The sequence below is a fragment of the Polyodon spathula genome, unplaced genomic scaffold (genome assembly GCF_017654505.1).
Source record: "Polyodon spathula isolate WHYD16114869_AA unplaced genomic scaffold, ASM1765450v1 scaffolds_2924, whole genome shotgun sequence".
In the NCBI taxonomy this organism is placed as follows: domain Eukaryota; kingdom Metazoa; phylum Chordata; class Actinopteri; order Acipenseriformes; family Polyodontidae; genus Polyodon; species Polyodon spathula.
In genome coordinates this window covers 1-20,812 of record NW_024474389.1, presented here as the reverse complement: position 1 = coordinate 20,812, position 20,812 = coordinate 1, and the positions used below count along the sequence as shown (strand labels likewise).

General features: G+C 37.0%; 1 protein-coding gene across 1 annotated transcript; it reads right to left on the bottom strand.

The window, feature by feature from the left end:
* Positions 1-2,280: 2,280 nt before the first annotated feature.
* LOC121311094 (obscurin-like) lies at positions 2,281-4,768 on the bottom strand. Its single transcript, XM_041243856.1, has 4 exons — positions 4,674-4,768; positions 4,547-4,582; positions 3,275-3,589; positions 2,281-2,582 (listed from the first exon to the last, which is right to left on the bottom strand). The coding sequence occupies exons 1-4, from the start codon at positions 4,702-4,704 to the stop codon at positions 2,281-2,283; spliced, it is 684 nt and encodes a 227-aa protein (XP_041099790.1). The 5' UTR covers positions 4,705-4,768.
* Positions 4,769-20,812: the final 16,044 nt, after the last annotated feature.

Genomic DNA, 20,812 nt, shown 5'->3' with positions numbered 1-20,812 from the left:
ACATTACACTAGGCTTACACAAATCAAAAACACTCACCCATATAACCATAAAAGCCACAAGAACTTCCAAAGAAATCATTTTTGTTTATTTCTAATGTAAAACAAATAGCTATGCACTTTGGTGCTCAAGTGTAAATAACATGGACCTTATAGAATGAGCAAAATCTCAATATGCCATCATAAAACAAAAACATGAAAATGCCAAATATACAAACCCATTTTTAACACTGTAGTATACAGTCATGCTCGTTTAGCGCAAACCCTGTAGTCTGGACCCAGCGGATTTTTATCTGTACTATTATCAAAAATACTTAGGACTTTAGGCTAGACATTTTCAAAGATGCAGAATCACAGTCAAATTGTTCTTGCAGTTTTTCAGTAAATTTATGGAATCACTTACATTTAGCAAATACTATAGCAACCAAGGCTGCTCTTTGGGTCCATTCACAAGTTGTACAAATAAAACAAATGGATGCAGACTTTATTTAAGTGATCACCAGCAACAGATCACCTGAAAGCGTTATGAATAAACTTTATGAACACAACAAACAGGATGATTACCAAGAACATTTAAACAAAGTAACCTAACATACTGAAATTTAGCTGGCTGCACAAATATGCACTCAAACTACACACACACACATATATATATATATATATATATATATATATATATGTGTGTGTGTGTGTGTGTGTGTGTGTGTGTGTGTGTGTGTGTGTGTGTGTGTGTGTGTGTGTGTATATATATATATATATATATATATATATATATATATATATATATAGAATGATAACAAACCCTTTACAAAACAGGGTATGAACAGCTGCATGTCAATAGAATATTTAAATTAAATATGGTACTGTACTAAATTGCTTTTTACGCCACAACTTAAAGTAGCCTACAGGGTTCACTTGGATTAAACTGAAAGAACCTGAACAGACTGGGAAAACCGTATTACTCAAGGAATACTGAGGGAAACGCATGGCAACGAAAACTTGCTCTTATAGAACCAGGATAAAAACGAATAAATCATTTCAGTAGCTGATCTCAAATTTGTACGCCTCTGACCCTGGGTTTAAAACTAAAAAAATGTGTTGGGATGCAGTGTTTTACTTAGATTGGAACAGTCCTGCTTCGCCTGCATTGTACCGGGCTGGTTGCCTTTCTTTGTGTGCTCCCCACTGCATTGCTTGCTGTACAATATATTTCCTTCCGCTCGTGAAGGACTTTAGAGACTGATACTGCAGTAGATTCAGGTAAAATAAAAACTATGAAAAATCAGTAACAAAAACTTGTTAAAATAATGTTAAGTTTACAGTTGCAAATCTAAAAAGTTGGGAAATGGGACGTTAAGGCACGCAACCTTAACTCATCTCTACTACGCCCATGTGTAACAATTGTCATGTTGGACATGGTCTGACATAGGACTGCAAAGGGTTAAGTCAATGTAATCAGTACACATATTTACAAAATATAACGACACAAGATACAGCTGTACCGTTGGTCTATTGAGTTTTGAACACCATTTGTTTGCTCATCTTTTGGCGAACTGAGTTAATTGATAACAGCAATGAATGACAACTGTCTTTGGTTGTGTGTGACATCAGTAAAACGGCTTGGCTCTGCAGTGGAAAAGCAATCCAGGCTCTCTAACCGTCTTTCTTATCTTAGTGGGCTTTAATGTAACTTTAAAATTGCTGCTTTTGTATTATTATTATTATTATTATTATTATTATTATTATTATTATTATTATTATTATTATTATTATTATTATTGTATACTGTTATTTAAATATGCTATTTAAATGGTCTGATTGTGGCAGTTGAAAGAACCTACAGAAAAATGTACATTGTAACATTGTAACTGTGTTTAGTTACAATTTTAGTAACTATGTTTAATTACAACTGTGATTAAACTTGTAACATTGCGTCAAACAGTTGAAATGTGCTTCCAACACTGTTTGATCAATGAAGGTTGGGTAGGTTTTTTCAGTAGTATTGTTTTACTCACTTAGTTTTATTCCATGCATCATTGTCATTCCAAATCACAAAGAATAAAGCTTTCAATAATAGCAAACACATATACATACATTTATCAGGTCTATTTAAAGGATCTAGACAGTGGCAAATCTAGATACTGATCTAGTTAAAATGTTGTAAAATGGGATAAAGCTGAGGACAATAATACTCTAAGAGACTCACACACACACACACTGTTCTCAAAATGTTTACTGCTTAGACCGATTGAATCAACCCCACTGTGACACAAAGTACTCAGCTCAGTCCTTACCTGTCACATGAAGGTAGACTGGGTGACTGTGTTTGCTGTTTGCTGAGTTCACAAGCTTCTCTTTTCCATACACACAGGTGTAGTTTCCAGTGTCACTCTTCTTAACTTCTTTAATGGAAAACGTGACACCTGGTACATCTTTGGGAACGGCTTGTGAATCGACACGTCTATACAGGTGGAAAAAGTCTTCTTTTCCTGCTGCATCTCTGAGTTCAGCTGGTATCATACATCTAAATGATACGTCCATTCCTTCCATTGCAATTTCTTTGGGTAGTTGAAGTGTGAGCATACCTAAAAATATGCAATAACAAACAGTAGAGTTTTATTAATCCAAGCTCTGTTCAGATTAGTGGTTTGATCGTAATCTGTACCATATTAAAAACACCTTCTCTAGTCTGTTATGTTTGATACATTTTTTAAATTAATCAGTTAATTTTTTTCACTGAGACTTACATTTAGGTTTCATTATTGTTTGGGGCTGTGCTTACTTTTTACATTGAGATAAACTGAAGAGCCATTGGGCTCTGTCTGTCTAGTTGAAGTGTGAGCATGCCTAAAAATATGCAACAACAAACCATAGTTTTACTAATCCAAACCCTGCTCAAATTAATGATTTTACACCCTGAGGGCACTTTTATGCTTTTATGTCAAAACGTTGGTGATATGTTTTTATGAATTATATACATATATATATATATTTGGAGTTCAATTCAGTGTGCGGTTCTCTCTTTTTCTATATTAACTAATGGCTTCAGCCTTGTGAACTTGCATCTTGTCTACTTTGGTGTGCAGTCTCTTTTTTCTCTTCGATTGTAGCCTGAACCATATTAAAAACAGCTTATCTAGTCCTGTGTTTTAGATTTTTTAAGTTACAGTTGATTATTTTCATTTTTTAATGTTATTTGAAAAAAAAAAAAAAAACAATTGATGTCTTTCACAAAGTTACGTTCAGCTGTTTCCTCATTGTGTGGGGCTGTGCTTACCTTCTACATTGAGATAAACTGAAGAGCCATGGCTGATGTTTTTCACATCTCCTGGATTCTCATTCCCATACATGCAGGTATAGTTTCCAGTGTCATTCTTTGTGATGTCTTGTTTTGTAAATGTGACAGCTCCCCTTCCTCCAGGCTCCCTCAGTGAGCTGATCTTCTCTCTGTTTTTATAAAAATGGAACCAATTCCTCCCCTTGTTGTCTGGTTGTTCTCTGTGCACAGCTGATGTCACACATCTGAATTCAATGGTCTCCCCTTCCACTGCAGTCGTTTTGCCAATTTTAATTATTGCTGTATGAAGTTGCTCTGTAATCATTTATTTAAAAAATGCATATGAGAGAGAACATTTTTTTAAGAAAATAATAACATAGGAAAAGTGTCTTATTGAAGTGTGTGTTTACCCACTAATTACAACTGTATCAGCTGCATTTATATTATACTGTAGGTGTTATGTAATAACCCTAATAATATCAAGCACTAGAAATACAGCTTTGAAACACACACATGCAATGTTATTTGGTGGAAAAACACAAGGGTGGAATTTACAAAGCCCTGTACTCCAAAACTATCATTGGCACCACTTCCTTCTGAAAAGAGGAAGGCACCCATTAATGTTAGACAACTAGAAATAAACAAGATAAGAATATCTAAGAATCCAATGCCTGGGTTTTTTATTTCAGGTTGAGTAGCTTCATTGTGTGTGTTTATTCTTTGAAGAATAATGGCGATACAGACAATTTGGAGAAAATGTTTTTGCCAATTTCACCCGAATGTTATTCATTTCTAATGTAATCAAGCATTAAATCATTGTATCTTATTATGTGAGTGTGTCAGAGACACACATACCTGTGGAAACCAGCAGCACGTCTCCAAGTGTTTGTTGTGTGTCGTTATTTGAAATTGGCTCTAGTTCAAGCATTTCAGAATAGCAACAGTGATGCGATTTGGTAGAAAAACACAAGAGTGAATTCTACAAAGCACTTTACTCCAAACTATCCTTTGCACTTCTTTCTGAAAAGAAAAAGACTCTCATTAAGGTGAGAAAAGTAGAAATAAACAACATAAGAATACCTAGGATTTTAATGTCTGAGTTGTTTATTTCAGGTTGAGTAGCTTCATTATGTGTGTTTATTCTTTCATAAATAATGATGTAAATGGAGTAAATGTCTTTGTGAATTTCACTCTAAATGTTGTTCATTTCTAAAGTAATCAAGCATTAAATCATTGTATCTTATTGTGTGAGCGTGTCAGAGACACACATACCTGTGGAAACCAGCAGCACGTCTCCAAGTGCAAAAACTGAAAAACAAATTCATCATTTTACAAAGAAGAAAAGCAACATGTCACATTTACTGACATAAAAAAAAGTTATCAAAGAAATAATACTTACATATCATGACTAATTTCATATTCCAAGGCATATTAGAATGCTGTTCATTTAATATCTGAAACCAACACTGTGCAGCTCCTGTATCTGTAACACAGCTAAATGTGCACACTGAGAGATTCTAACACAGCAATGGAAACTCATGCACAATAGCAATGTGTGCTTCCGGTACGCATGTATATTTCTGGCATAATCAGGCGAGTACCAACGTGGCAACAGACGAGCAAGAGCGATAAACACATAGTCTGATCCTTTCACACTCTCTCACTGGTGTTATCTAAACACTGCAACTAAACATATTGTTCCTGCACACACTGTAAGCCCACACATGTGGCAATCAATGCATTACAATGTCTAGGCCTTTGTTAACACAATGTGAGTGTGATGGCTCTAACACAAGGTGCTGAGTGGCACAAACTATGTTGTAATTCAAATGTGTTTATATTTGACTATTTTTATTTCAACATCATTTCTTTAGGCTGTATCGGAGTGGGGATGAGGGCGTTTTCTTAAATGTATTAACGTGTATGAATGTTTATGAGAATGAATCATGGGGTTTTCATGCAAGTTTTTTTTTTTTTTTTAGCTCGAGACATTTACACAAGTAAGCTGTCTTGTGTAGAATGCTTTTTTGGGTTTCCGTTCACTCAGTTTATTTTACTCGAGTAAACCGGGCTTTTCACCAGACGTCATGCAAATGAATGAGAAAGGTGGGGGTGATTCCTCCACCAGGCCCTGGTTCTGCCGCACCCCACTGTTAAGTCAATTCCGTTGGTTTGTCTCGGCCCGCCCTCTCAGTGCGCTCGGCCAAAAATCTCACAGTTCAGCTGCCATTTGGCGCGGTGACTCTCACAGCTCTTGCCGTGTGTGTGCTTCCTTAAAAAAAAAAAGAAAGAGAGCCGCGTGTTTCCTTCACCAGGACCCGCTGTTGAGTTGACTCCACCGGCTTGTCTCAGCCCGCCTAGACAAAAAAATAAAAATAAAAACAAATTATAACAATAAAGGATTTCACAGCTCACAAAAGCCAATTAATAACCGTGCAAAGTAGGGTTTACTTAGGTCTCCGGCTGGACTCCCTCACAATACGAGCCTTTCGGCTATTGATCTTGGCAAAGAGGATTCTGTTATCCCTCTGGGCTGTTCATCTCTCTGGAGTGATGAATTGGGTGGCTCACCCATCAGAATGGTGACTCCACCCTCAGGTGGTAGAGCACATTTGGGAAGGATTTAAGACGGCCCGAGTCACCATCTCTTTGCCATGGCAGAGACAACTCACTGCCCCCTATGGCTATCTCTCCAACACTACGGAAGTCCACTAGGCATTGACGCCCTAGTCCAAGAGTGGCCCAGGATGCTGTTGTACGCGGTCCCGGACTTCCTAGAGAAAGTCCACACAGAAGAGGTGACAGTTCTCCTGGTGGCTCCCAGATGGCTTTCAAACCTTCCCCAGCTGCTGCAAGGCCAGCCCTGAGAGTTCCTGCTGAGCCTGGATCGCCTCAGTCAGACAAGAGGCACCCTCTGGCAATCAGAACCGGGCAGACTCCAACTGTGGGTCTAGCCTCTGAACGGGACTGTCTGTCCGCTTTTAGAACATAAGAACATAAGAAAGTTTACAAACGAGAGGAGGCCATTCGGCCCATCTTGCTCGTTTGGTTGTTAGTAGCTTATTGATCCCAAAATCTCATCAAGCAGCTTCTTGAAGGATCCCAGGGTGTCAGCTTCAACAACATTACTGGGGAGTTGATTCCAGACCCTCACAATTCTCTGTGTAAAAAAGTGTCTCCTATTTTCTGTTCTGAATGCCCCTTTTTCTAAACTCCATTTGTGACCCCTGGTCCTTGTTTCTTTTTTCAGGCTGAAAAAGTCCCTTGGGTCGACACTGTCAATACCTTTTAGAATTTTGAATGCTTGAATTAGGTCGCCACGTAGTCTTCTTTGTTCAAGACTGAACAGATTCAATTCTTTTAGCCTGTCTGCATATGACATGCCTTTTAAGCCCGGAATAATTCTGGTCGCTCTTCTTTGCACTCTTTCTAGAGCAGCAATATCTTTTTTATAGCGAGGTGACCAGAACTGCACACAATATTCAAGATGAGGTCTTACAAGTGCATTGTACAGTTTTAACATTACTTCCCTTGATTTAAATTCAACACTTTTCACAATGTATCCGAGCATCTTGTTAGCCTTTTTTATAGCTTCCCCACATTGCCTAGATGAAGACATTTCTGAGTCAACAAAAACTCCTAGGTCTTTTTCATAGATTCCTTCTCTGAAAAAGACCTAGGAGTTTTTGTTGACTCAGAAATGTCTTCATCTAGGCAATGTGGGGAAGCTATAAAAAAGGCTAACAAGATACTCGGATACATTGTGAAAAGTGTTGAATTTAAATCAAAACTTTGTGACACAGTGGGGTTGATTCAATCGATCCAAGTAATGGTGGAACTTTGTGAAATCAATGTAATGTCAGCGTGTGTGTGTGTGTGTGTGTGTGTGTGTGTGTGTGTGTGTGTGTGTGTGTGTGTGTGTGTGTGTGTGTGTGTGTGTGTGTGTGTGTGTGTGTGTGTGTGTGTGAGTGAGTGTCTTTAGAGTGAACTGTGTTCAGGTTTATCCCATTTTACAATATATGCCTGCAGGTTATTTCTGACTTTAACAAAGTTGTGAGGTTATGTTGTAATCTTGATCAATCTTGTAACATTGTGTCAAACAGTAGAATTGAGTCAAATTCTGGTACCTATTTATACAGTGTTTTTACTGGAGACAAAGCCTACCTCCGCCCCAACACACACACACACACACACACACACACACACACACACACACACACACACACACACGAGCAGTTTTTAATTGTCTCTACATTACTTTCGCTGACCCCATTTTATTTTAGTTAGTTCATTATTCATATATTTCTGTCTATATTTATGTCAACATTAATTCAGACATTTTCAATCGATTTATGTATTTTAGAAAAAAGGAAGAAATGAATAGACTAATACATATGAGGGAATATTAAAATAACGTTAATGTGTTCTCAGTAGACATTACATTATGTACACTAGGCTTAAACAGTACAGTAGTAAAATCAAATCAATACCTAGCATGCTGATGCATTGTAAGATTCACATTGTTGTAGGATGCATAGATAATACAATATTCTTATAATTATTTCAGCATATTTTCTTTTATCTGTCTCTCATATTTGTATCCCTGCCTCCACCAGTAAGTGTGCTTCTTCACCTGCTGTCAATAGAATAAATGCTGTGCGCAACTTCAGACCTGTTGCCACCTGCAATTAGAATTTTTCCCACCAGTATTTTTGCTTCTAATTAGTTAGTAAATAGGGCTTGACACTTTGGGAAATACCATGCACAGTCATCTCAATTTTCCTCCTGCAATTCTGACCAAATTACCCCTGCTTAGTAAATGAGGCCCTAAGAGTTTGGGATTTTTATGTTAATGTAGGACCAGCACTCATGTTCAGATCCACATGTGCTACTAGTGAGTTTCATTAAATAATTAAAAAATGGAGATGACAAAGTTAATTCCTTTGAAATGATTTCATTGATACAAAACACTTAAAGATACAAAATGGTTGTAAGAATGATATGGTATCCAATCACAAAGACAATAAAGTAGGCAAATATATTGCATACTGTATCTCAATTTAGAAGCAAATATTCAGAACACAATAAATGTATCCAGTCATGTGAATTTAAATATATTGCTACCAATAGGATCCAATCGTGCAACTTTAAATACATTGCAATGATCAGTAAGATCCAGTAGTGCAAGGTTACATCTATCCCAAAGGTGGGTACAGATCCACACAATGACATTGCACACTGACAATGAAGCTGAGACAGCAGGCTGATATTATTAAACAAACAAAACCAAAACCAAGTGCTGTGACAAACTGAAGAAAAAGCAATGATACAACTACTTTTAGATCATAAATCATTCAGCTAATGTTATTTTACAGATGTGTAGCATATACAAAATAGAATACTCCTTCAGTCAATTGGTGATATTTTTTTAATTAGTCTTTAAATTGTTTTAGAATATTTAAACTAAATTTCCCATGCACTAGACTTCGACAAATCCAAACCGTGTTGTGGTAATTAAATGCTTGCCGATATCGGCTGGAGAAAGTTTAATCTTATAATTATGTCAGAATTAATAAAATATCTATCTCTGAGGTCCAGTTTTTTTAAAGTATTGCACATGTTTTACGACCGTAAAATGGGCATTGAGGGTTCTGAATTCTTGGAAGGGATTTCTAAAACCCACGCAATGGCATAAACACGCAATTAACATGTGATTTGTGGGGACAGTGTCTCTGTGTGCTTTAGCCGTTGATGCATATGTAATTCTGTATATGCATATGTAATTCTGGGGTGTTTCTGAACGAAACCGCTAAAATTGGGAGTGGATTTTCCAAATGAGATCTATTAAATATTGTGTCTAATTTCTTAAAGCTGCCAGTAATTGCGGGATTCGTATTTGTATGATTATTTTAAGAACTCTGAAAAGCAGGTGTTAATTTTGCGCAGTCAGACAGTAGGCTATATAATAGGCAAGGTGATGTGGGAGACTTGTCTGCAGCAAGAAGGAGACATCGTTTTCAAGGACAAAGAAACATTTAATAACATTTTGCAAAGAGCTCATATTTTAACCCTTCTGATCAAGTCAGTTTGTAAATTACGGTTTATAATACCGGTACCGTATTATTTTGCAAACTTCAATTTTCAATACATGTTTCATAGCCTACATGAGAAAACAGAAAGTCTGCAAATAGAGAATATAGAATCCATGTAAGGTTCTTGGAAGCACCTCAAGAGGTCACCCGACAGTGGCAAAGCAAGGTTCTAATGAGAAGCTTTACTTCTAGAGTGCAGGCATTATTAAAAGAACGGTGGAGGAGATTAAGAAAAGATTGAATGATATTCCGAGATGAGGAAAGGAAAAGTCTCCTACGCAATGAGGCTCATTATCTACTGTTATTTTAGTCATGTATACAGAATGCATTTTTTGTAATATGTCATTCTAGTATTGAACAATAGTGGTTCAGACAGTATCGTTAAATTCGAGTTGGAAAGAAAAAAAAAGGAGAGGGACAGATGACACAGTTAGTTTGTAGTTAGAACAAGTACAGTTTTATACCATACAGATATGCTTTAAAATCATACATAGAGTAAGAAATACAGACAAACATAAGTAATGGGAGAGTTGTAACTGCATAAGACTTAGAAGATGTAAGTTAACCTGAAGACTGTTCGTAAGCAGCTGTATTGTTGCTGAACACATTGCTGTACAACAATGGAAGGATTATTCACCCGTTTGACTGCCATGGATGTAAGTAAATAAAACATATTGTTTCTGAAGTTTTAAAAGTCTATATGTCTGGAATCATTCTATACGAAGCTGAGCTAATATGCAAAGCACAGTAACTGGATGATGTGTCATAATGTATAAGCAACCTACTACAAACTCTGAAGGAGTGCATTTGTTTATTAAGAAGCCACTGCACATTCCATATTTATTCATTTGTTCTGGGATGTATTTCAAGCTTGTAACACACCTTCATGTGCTGTTAAAAGTACTGCTTGTACCAAAATCTCCAATTCCATATTTGTAAATTCGGTTTTCTCTTCTGAGCATCCTCATCACCATGGCTAGTACCAGGCTGAGGTCTTTGAGTGCCATTCATTTTCTTTTGGAATGGGTAGCCGACACATGCAGGGTTGACCCAAACCCGCTGTTTATTGTGAGAGGTGTGTAATTCTCCATTGCTCATTGCAGTGAGGGCTATTTCAATTGGTTGATTGTGGAATCATCTGCTTTACCTAATTAGTCTTATAAAATAGGTTGTTATTGTGATGATGAGTGCGGCCGTACTGGCTTTTTAAGGTTGGTTTTTCCCCTTTATAAATTTGGGCCAGAGTGTGTTAATCAAATGGTTCTGATTTATCATCAACTATAACTTACAAAAATGTCAAAAAATAAGACTAGATAAGGTGTTTTGAATATGGTACAGATTACGATCAATCTGAACAGGGTATGAAATTGCAAGAATCTACTGTTTGTTATTTCATATTTTAGCTGCGTTCTGAAGGCTTGTTTTTAACACGTTAAACTGTATTTTCAGAGTTAAGCTATCAGCTCACACTTCAGCTAGACAAACACAACCCAATGGAAGGAATGGACATATCATTTAAATGTATGATACCAGCTGAACTCAGAGATGCAGCAGGAAAAGAGGGTTTTTTCCATCTATATAAAGATGGAAGCCGTGTCGATTCACAAGCCATTCCCAAAGGCGTACCAGGTGTCACGTTTTCCATTAAAAACGTTAAGAGGTTTGACACTGGAAACTACACCTGTGTGTATGGGAAAGACAAGCTTGTGAACTCAGCAAACAGCAAACGCAGTCACCCAGTCTACCTTCATGTGACAGGTAAGGACTGAGCTGAGTACTTTGTGTCACAGTGGGATTAATTGAATTGATCTAAACAGTAGTGGAGCTCTGTGAAATCAGTGTGTGTGTGTGTGTGTGTGTGTGTGTGTGTGTGTGTGTGTGTGTGTGTGTGTGTGTGTGTGAGAGAGAGTCTCTTAGAGTGAACTGTGTTCAGGTTTAGCACATATTACAATATTAGAATGATCTCAGTATCTAGATTTGCCACGGTTTAGATCAATTGAATAAACATGATGAATTTGTGTATTTATATATGTGTTTATTAATTATTGAAAACTTTATATTTGTGGCAGTGGGGTCTATTCAATTGATTTAAACAGTGACAACTACAGCTGCACTTCTAGTCATCAGCTGAGGGGACTTTGTGAAAAACAATATCTGTAATGGTTTTGTCTTCATTACAGTAATTGTGAGTAAGGTGAAACTAACAACAACTATCCAGTATGGGGGTATACTACAACGGTCAAGATTAAAATATATTAAAAAATGCATTTGGGGCATATGGTATAGTAAACTAGACTTAATACAATATGGTTTGCCATATAGAAAAGCAAAATAGCAAAGCACAGCCTTTAAAGATAATTAGCCTTCTCCTGTTACTTACTCATTACTGTAATTATCATTTTATTTTATTATTTACTTGTTTCAATGTGTGTGTACAGCAATGCAAAGACCAGCATTAATTAGTCTATGGTATATTCTAAAGCTGGTATGGGAAGGGAGGACTGAACTGAATCTCCTTATTGTTTGTCTGCTTGATGATATGTTAACTATTGTGTCTCTCAAGTAGTTTCAATTAAACATGAAACTGCAATGAAATGTGGCAAAGATCAATTCCCATGCAGTTCATGAGTCTGAAGAGATCATCAGAATCCCTCAGTGTAATAATTGTTGGTCTGAATTATTTAGAAGAGAAACTGCCACCTCAGCTTTAGTTTCTCATTGGTGTTGTTTATATCTCCACAGAATATATGACAGCTCCATCCCAACAGACACTGACAGGCAAGTCTCTATTTATGTTGTTTTTAATTATGTTTCCTGATTAAACTCTCTACTGCATGACTTTCTCTTTCCACCTTTTCTTTCTTTTGATTAAGGCATTCTCAATATAATTCTAGTTATTTTTTTAAGTGTTCACCCCCTTCTTATCATTCATAGATTTTGTTGCCCAGAGGCGACGCTGTGCAGTTAAGGCAGTAAAAACAAAGCACACACAGGGAGTTTTAGGGATTTATATCATAGGACAAATCTAACAGGAAAGTTAATAATAACAGAACATTTATAGAAATGAATGGCTTTCATGTTCAATATTTATAATAAACAAAATGACTATCAAAAACCTGAACATGAATAATTTGTTTGTACATGTTCTCAGTTCTAACGTAATTGTTTCTGTAAATCGCATATACTGTGTCTCCTGGGCAGTATTAGTCTGATCCATCCATCCTTATATGTGTTATTTTAAATGGTGATTGCAATTGCTTTCTGGTGTGAAGAAGACATACATACTGCACTTTGAGTACTTAAGAAATGTTTAGGAACGAGAAAAGGCCGTTCGGCCAATCAGCGCTCGTCTCTTGCTAGCACACCATTATCCCCTTCTGGGGGGAACTCATTTAAAAGCACATAGTCTCGTCTTTTTCAAATGTTCCCAGTGTTTGAAAGCCTACTACTTCACCTGGCTGGCTATTCCATGCATTTATAACTGTGTAAAAAAGTGCTGCTTACCTTCTGTTCAAAACTTACTTTTACTCAGCATCCATTTATTTATATAGTTATTTATTGCATTTAAACATCATTTTTTATACAAAAGTATCGCAAAGCACACAAAAAAAGAACAAACCACCATACATTTGTATAGCATCTCACACGTATGACTGCTACAGTCAGCCCATTTAAATATAGATTTAAACAGTATACTCTCTAAAGCAAAAGCAGCAATTTTAAAGTTACATTAAAACCCACTAAGATAAGAAAGCCATTTGATAAAGGTGTGTTTTTAGTCTTGACTTGAAAACTGTAACGGTCCCATCTTCCCTGACAAATGAAGGCAGAGCATTCCATAATTTAGGAGCTCTACAAGAAAAAGCCCTATCTCCTCCCGTGTTGCTCTTGTTGACCCCAGGAATAACCAGCAGCCCCGCATCCTGTGATCTCAGAGTGCTGTTTGAAAAATATGGGGTCAGTAACTCCTACAAAATAGCTAGGTGATAATATATTCAGGGCCTTGTAAATTCACAGCAAAATCTTAAAATCAATTCTATGATACACAGGGAGCCAGTGCAGAGGCCAAAGCAGGTCAAAACAGCTCCAGGACCTGAACCACCTGTGCCTTCAAGTCCATAATATACCTTGCCTGTCTCAAGTGCTTGAACCGCTTCACCACCTGTGGAGATGGGGGGCAGCTGCGAGAGGGTGGCAGCTGTGCCTGTGTGCAGGGGATACCCTGCGAGTGGCGCTGGGACAGTTGGAGGAGGCGGGGGAAACCGTGGCTCCTAGGGCCTCAGGGGGCTCTGACACAGGGGGCGAACATTCAGTCCCCATGGCTCTACTAAGCCTTCTCCGAAGCTGGGAAAATGCACAGTTGTTGCAGAACGTCTTGTCCCCTCTGGCCGAAGTGACATGCTGGACACCCAAGCACTGCTCACAGAGTTTATGCCCATCCTCCTGGGGCATGTGTGTCCGGAAGGACGGGCAAGCGTGGAACCAAATTTGAATACCGTATCCCTGTTAACCAGTGCATATAAAAAAGAAACTGTATACTTTTGCTTCATGCTTGAGCGTCTACAATACAATGTAATTTTGTTATAAAACAAAACGGTTAATTCCCACTGACACACAACCTTTTAGCATAATTACTGGAGTGTTTAAATTTAGGTTACAATGTTGCTACAGGGTTGTGTGTTAATGGCTTCTCAATGACCGCATGAAGCACGAAGCATAAAGCAGAGAGATCTAATATAAACAGCGGTATCCAATACATGCAGGGTCTGCTGACAAATACAGTAAATAAACGCTGGAGGCATTTAATTTAAGTTTTACGGTACATTACGATGTATATATGTTTATATTTTTTATGGTTCAGCCCACCAAGTGAACAGGTTTAACTTAAATGACCCTTGCTGCCAGATTTTTCCATTCAAACTAATTACTAATTTTCACAACCAAGTAATTCAGCAAGATGTATTTATTTTGCATAGTGAATCAGTGAATCAAACGAAACAAATCTGTTGAATTGATTCACTAAACTGAATGAATCAAACTAATCGAGTTAGTAAAAATAATCTGCACATCACTAGTTTTCAGGCCAGGTTTAAATAGCGCGGCTAGCAACGGTTAAAGCCTGGTGTCCAAAAGAATGAATTATTACTCTCTTTAATGTGCTCAATACAATGAACCCCCTTTAGTAAATATGGTGTGAATGAAGCTCATCTCTTTATTCAGAGCGGGGTGCCTCATTTAAATACATTATCATGCATTACCATACAAATCACATATTCATTATGATTATCATAGTGTGGTACAATTAGCATGCACCATAATGTGCCCACTATTTCACAAGATAATGAATAAAATTGCAATAGTAAATACGGATGTCATTAACATGCACAGTAATTGCAATTATCGTGCACCATAAAGGTTAGCGCCCTTTCGTAAATGAGGCCCATAACCTGGATTATAATCTTAGACTGGAATTCCGTTTATTTTATGCTTCTAACCTGGATTATTACTCTGGGATTATTCACTTGGATGCCATTGCAACCTCATTGTGTGCATCGTCCCTTCTTTTTCTTATATTATTTATTGAAAAGATTATGAAATGGTTTTCTGTAGAAACATTTACAATGATTAGAATTGAACTTTACAGGTGTAAACGGGTAGATGTACATCCAAAACTGTGATACCAAATTCATTGTTTCTAATCCTACATAAAAAGTAAATATAACACTACTTCCGGTATGAGGGCTGCATTGGACTCTATGGAGCTTACACGTCTGACAGCTGACTGTGCCTGCATCCAGGAGCTGTGTTGTAAACACAGACGCAGTTCCATTGAACACTATTGTGTAAATATGTGTAAACTGGTACATGCAAACTTTTTCTACAAGTAATAATAAAATAAAATAATATATAATATACATTTCATATGAGGCTCATAAGTTGTTATCCTACTTGTGATTTCAGATTCCAATCAAAATACTTTCAAGATTAAATATTTCTTTCTGATATATTCCCAGTTATATTTCTGGAACAAAATGAAGGATTGGTGTCTGCCAGGTACATTGAGAAATAAAACAACTAGGCTTTCATTGAGTTGGCATCTTGGTGCAATTGTCAAATCCACAAACATAGCAATCTCTGTCTTGTAGTCAGGCTTGAAATAAAATAGGAGGAGGAGGCGTGACTTGTTTGCTGCATTTAGAAAAAAATTAGAGTAGCTTACGTTATATTAAAAAAGACATGTGTTGTAATGCCTGGGTCACACTGACCCGCGTGGCGGTTCTAGGTAGAACTGTTTATAACTTTATCATTTTTGTGATTCTGGCTATCAAACGCAGTCAGGATATTTAATTAATATATTTAGGAAAAGTCAAAAATGGACATACACTTACAATTTACAATGGAAGAGTAATTAACATTTTATATCCAAAATGGGCCAAATTGAGTCACATGGTGGTTCTAGTAATAAAATACAGTCCAAGGATTCCATTTTGGCAATACTGTGCCCTCTAAAGAGAAATTCATTCAGCCATACTGTTAATGTTAAGGTGAAATATTTTTAATTGAAGACATTGTGATTAGATGGAAGTAGATAGAACTCCGGACAGGAGAACAGGCGTGGATCCAAATACTGCCACTCAAAATGACTGCCTCTGATGTTTCCCCCTGCTTGATTCATTGAAACCCTTTTTAACATGACTACAGATCAGTGGAATGAGATCTGCACAAGATCAGGTTTATACATTACAGGAGTGGTACTGATATCTCCCACTATCCACAGCATTACAAAGAACACACGATCATCAAGCTAATGTTGATCTGAATTAATAACATTATTAAACAGCTGGCTACCTTAAGCCTAATGGTGATCATTTTCTTTATAATGTTGTTTATATTCCCACAGGAGAAATGAAAACTCCAAACACATCTATCAGGACCCAACACACAGATGAGACAGGCAAGTGTGAATAACTGTGTTTTTATAGGTAAACCTATCACTTATTTTAAAGTAGCCCAAGTTTTAGAAAGCAAAGTAAGTTCTTAAGTTGTTAATAATAAAGGCACTAATTGATTTCTATACTGTATCAGCAATTATAATTGAATCAGAATGGTCACAGCTCTGATTATTGCTGCTACACATGAACAATTTCATACCAGATTAAACCAACTCCAAAATCTAGGCTTTCTGTAAAGCCTGATTACTGTGTGTTTGGTGTACCTGCTTAAAAACCAACAGTGCTGACGTCACTGTGGAGCACACTGTATGCACCCTATTCACATACTGCAAGATCAAGACACTGTATTAACAGGATTGGATTACATTTCTTTTCAACACATCTTGATCAGGCTTTTATGTCAATAGGTTATTAGTGAATTGTAGAATTGGTTTACACTTATTTAACTGGATCTTACATTAGAATCCCTAATGTAGACAAGTTGATGTGCTGGTATATCATCAACTTGAAGTTTAGCCCAATCAGTTAAAGTGGCACACTTTGAGTGTCTCTACATTAGTGCCACAAAAAAAAAGAAAATGAATGCAGAAGTATTCATCCCCCTGCAAAGTTTTCACATTTTGTTGACACCTGCTCATACTCCATGACGCTTTCAAATTAGACTTTACATGTAGAATCTACACAAACGGCTCCACATTGATAAAGTTAAAAAATGCATATAGAATATAAATAAGTAAGATTTATAAAGAAAAACAGATTAATCTCAGTTGCATAAATATTCAACCCATTTGCTACTGCAGCCCTAAATCAGCTCAGGTGCTCACATAGTGATCCAACAAAGCAACCATGAAGACCAAGGAGCTTTAAAAACAAGTCAGGGATAAAGTTTTAGAGAGGCACAGAGCAGGAGAAGAGTACAAGAAAATTTCAAAGGTGCTGATTATCCCTCTCAGCACAGTGAAGTCCATCATTAAGAAGTGGAAGATGCATCATACCCCCCAGACACTACCAAGATCAGGTCGCCCTCCCAAACTGAGCAGCGGGGCAAGCAAGAAACTGGTTCAGGATGTCACTCTGAAGCCATCAATGACCTATTGAGATCTGCAAAGTTTTGTGTCTGAGGGTGGAGTCAGTGTTCACACATCATCATAATCACTGTCTTGTGTCCCCACACAGCCTGTATAACCAACCACTGGTTCTGTTTTCAATTCAGAGTCGTACGGGCTGGGGAATGACATCAGAATCTTCCTATCCCTGGGGATCCTTCTTGTGCTCTCAGTTATTGTGGGGGAAGACTGCAGTAGCAGACAGAGGAAGCACCGTGGGAATGGTAAGGGAGCTTCCCTTATGGAGCAAATATAATTGTTTTTTATTACATATTTATTAAATTTATATTATTCAAGGATTAGCAAAGGATTAGAAAAGATTATTAGTATTGCAGAAATACACAGTTATTTCATTACACCTGTAGCTCGATGTAATGGTCATCTAGTTTAAACAGTTACAAGGCAGGTGTGCGATACCTTCCTGAACTGGGGGTTATTCTTTCAAGAACAGGAGTCCTGTAATATAAAGAATAACAGATGGGCTGCAGTGCAATGGATTCTGGGGCATATTAAAAATATAATAAAATATGCATTATTTGTAATATATTTGGTGATCCAAAATATATAATAATATACTGCTGAATGCATATATTAGACTGTATTTTTAAATACATTCCAATATACAGTGGAACCATGATTAAAGACCACTTCAGTCCACCAGCAATCAAGGCATTTTTATCATCCTGATTTGTACTCACTGAATCAACCTTCAATATGAAGTCCACCCCACTATTACAGATTACAAGCACCATCTGCATTCCCAAACACATCAAAACTGTGTTAAATGAGCTCACTTATACAATCAGCATGCTGTGCACTGCCAATGAGTTTTTTAAAGGAAACAAGAAAGAACCATGTGGATGCAATTAGCTGGTTTGCTGAAGATGGTTCTAAATGTTGAAACTAATACAATGCTGCTCTCTTACAGACACCAATGGACAATAATCCGAGCCGTCCTTCAACGCTGTCCTTTGATCTGCAGTGCAGGTGTAACACGTCTTGTAATACGACACAAGCAACTCACAAGTTACAAAGAAATATCCTGCGAGGAAGAGGAGAGATCTACAAAAAGCACCACTTTGTGAACGCAAAGTAAAAGCACTGCTATCTTGTGTTTTCTGATAACATGTACTTAGTTGTTTTTTTAACAAGTTTCTGAATTCAACAGTGCTAATTGTATAAAGTGTTACTGAACACCCTGCAGTGTGCACAAGAAACACAATGCTTTGCTTCTGCTCTATCTTTTTAACATGCCTTCTTCAATTTATTTGTTATTTTTCACACCTCATGGAAATACATTTCTCAGGAATGTTTATCAGGAGAAGATCATTTCTCTTAAAATCGTCACAGTGTTTCCAGATCAGCCTCCTGCTTGTAACAAAGCTGGTGCTCTGAATGAGTGGCGAGTTGTGGAAACAGGAAATTAGCAATTTTACAAGAGGGGGCATGAACTTGATACACTGCAGGGTGATTCATAATTCACACAACAATGTCAGAGATGTATTATGATTTGCATCTGGCACACTGAACTTACAGCACAGAGCTGCAGAGTGCTGCTGCCATTCAGGGTTACTGTTAGCTTCACTGGTCAAACACACTCTTCATTATGTAGATGAAAAGGGCTTTTCTTTTGGTTGTGTTTATTTAAAAATATTTTGATCTAAGTTGTCTTATTATTATTATTAATATTATTATTATTATTATTATTATTATTATTATTAGTTTATTCTATTATATTATTATTATTATATTTCCTGATTGTCCCATGGCTGTAACCTCTTTTACATTGTGTTTTTGACAAAAAATGGATTGTAACACTGTTTTTACCTTCAGTTTTTTGAAAAATGAATTTTTGTTTGTACAAGTATGTTAGTGTAAAATGCCAGAGAGAACCAGCACTCAGGCCCACTCAGAATGTGCTAATTGTGAGTCATGAGTTTCATTAAACTACAACAAGAACAAAAAAATGGAGTTGACAAAGTTAATGCCTTTAAAACTATTGATACAAAACACTTAAAGTTACAAAATGGTTTTAAGAATGAAATGGTATCCAATCATGCAAGACAATAAAGTAGGCAAATATATTTAACGCTGTATCTAAATTTAGACGCAATACATGTATCCAGTTATGTGAATTTAAATGTATTACAATCAATAAGATCCAGTCATGCAACTTTAAATACATTGCAGTGATCAGTAAGATCCAGTAGTGCAAGGTTACATCTATCCCAAAGGCTGGTACAGATCCACACAATGATATTGCACACTGACAATGAAGCTGAGACAGCAGGCTGATATTATTAAACAAACAAAACCAAAACCAACTGCTGTGACAAACTGAAGAAAAAACAATGATACAAGATAAAGTATTTCTGTAAACAAACCAAAAACATTGGATTACATAAATATAAAAGAAAAATAGCACCCTGCTTTTCTGTAGAATTTATCTTAATTATCTTATTAAATTATGTTTTGCATTCCCTCTAGAAACATACACAGGAGCTTCTGTAGAGCGCATTTGTTATAAATACACACATCAAAGCATCAAACTGTGTCTAAACCTAGGGAGAGTCACACAGCTGGATTCTGTTGCTCTACAGCCCCTAGTGGCCATGTGGTTTCAACGTCATTCCTTTTTTAAACTCCAATTTCCAACCATTAATATCTCGACAGTGGTAGAGTGTAGAGTGACATCCTTTCAAACCTGAACACTATGTTACATTGTCTCTTTAAATCTTTAAACATTCTTTCAATAGGATTCAAAAGATAAGAGAGGTTAAACCTTTAATATGTCCAATGTACAATCTCAATGATAACGTCATTTTTCAGCAGATCTGGAGGAACAACTGTAAAAGCTACAGCTACAGTACTCAGCACTGAGATAGCAATCTCTGCTGACTCAATTCCCTCTGGTGGTTAGAATTTGACTGGATTGGTGGCTTTACAGTTATTCTGATTTTAATGTTGGTTTTTATGGCGTGCACATTTGAGTCTTTGGGAGGTGGCATTTCTTCTATCAGGTCCACTCGGAAAGGAGCACACACTTTATAACACAAGGCACTGTGTGAGGATGCTGCCGCTCGATGGGTAATATCAGTATCAGAATTTACTGATCCTGTTTACACACCGTTGCTGCCTAACCCTAACCCTATATCACAAGACACTGAGTGAGGATGCTGCCTCTCGATGGGTGATATCAGTATCAGAGTTTAGAACATAAGAACATAAGAAAGTTTACAAACAAGAGGAGACCAGTCGGTCCATCTTGCTCGTTTGTTTGTTAGTAGCTTATTGATCCCAGAACCAGGGACTTTTTCGACCTGAAAAAAGAAACAAGGACCAGGGGTCACAAATGAAGATTAGACAAAGGGGCATTCAGAACAGAAA

Bases quoted from the DNA above. Each gene is read 5' to 3' on its own strand.
- LOC121311094 (XM_041243856.1), bottom strand. From the start codon at position 4,704: ATGCCTTGGAATATGAAATTAGTCATGATAT. The intron at 4,583-4,673 runs GTAAGTATTATT...TTTGTTTTTCAG, and splicing joins TATGAAATTAGTCATGATAT to TTTTTGCACTTGGAGACGTG. The intron at 3,590-4,546 runs GTATGTGTGTCT...AAATGATTACAG, and splicing joins CGTGCTGCTGGTTTCCACAG to AGCAACTTCATACAGCAATA.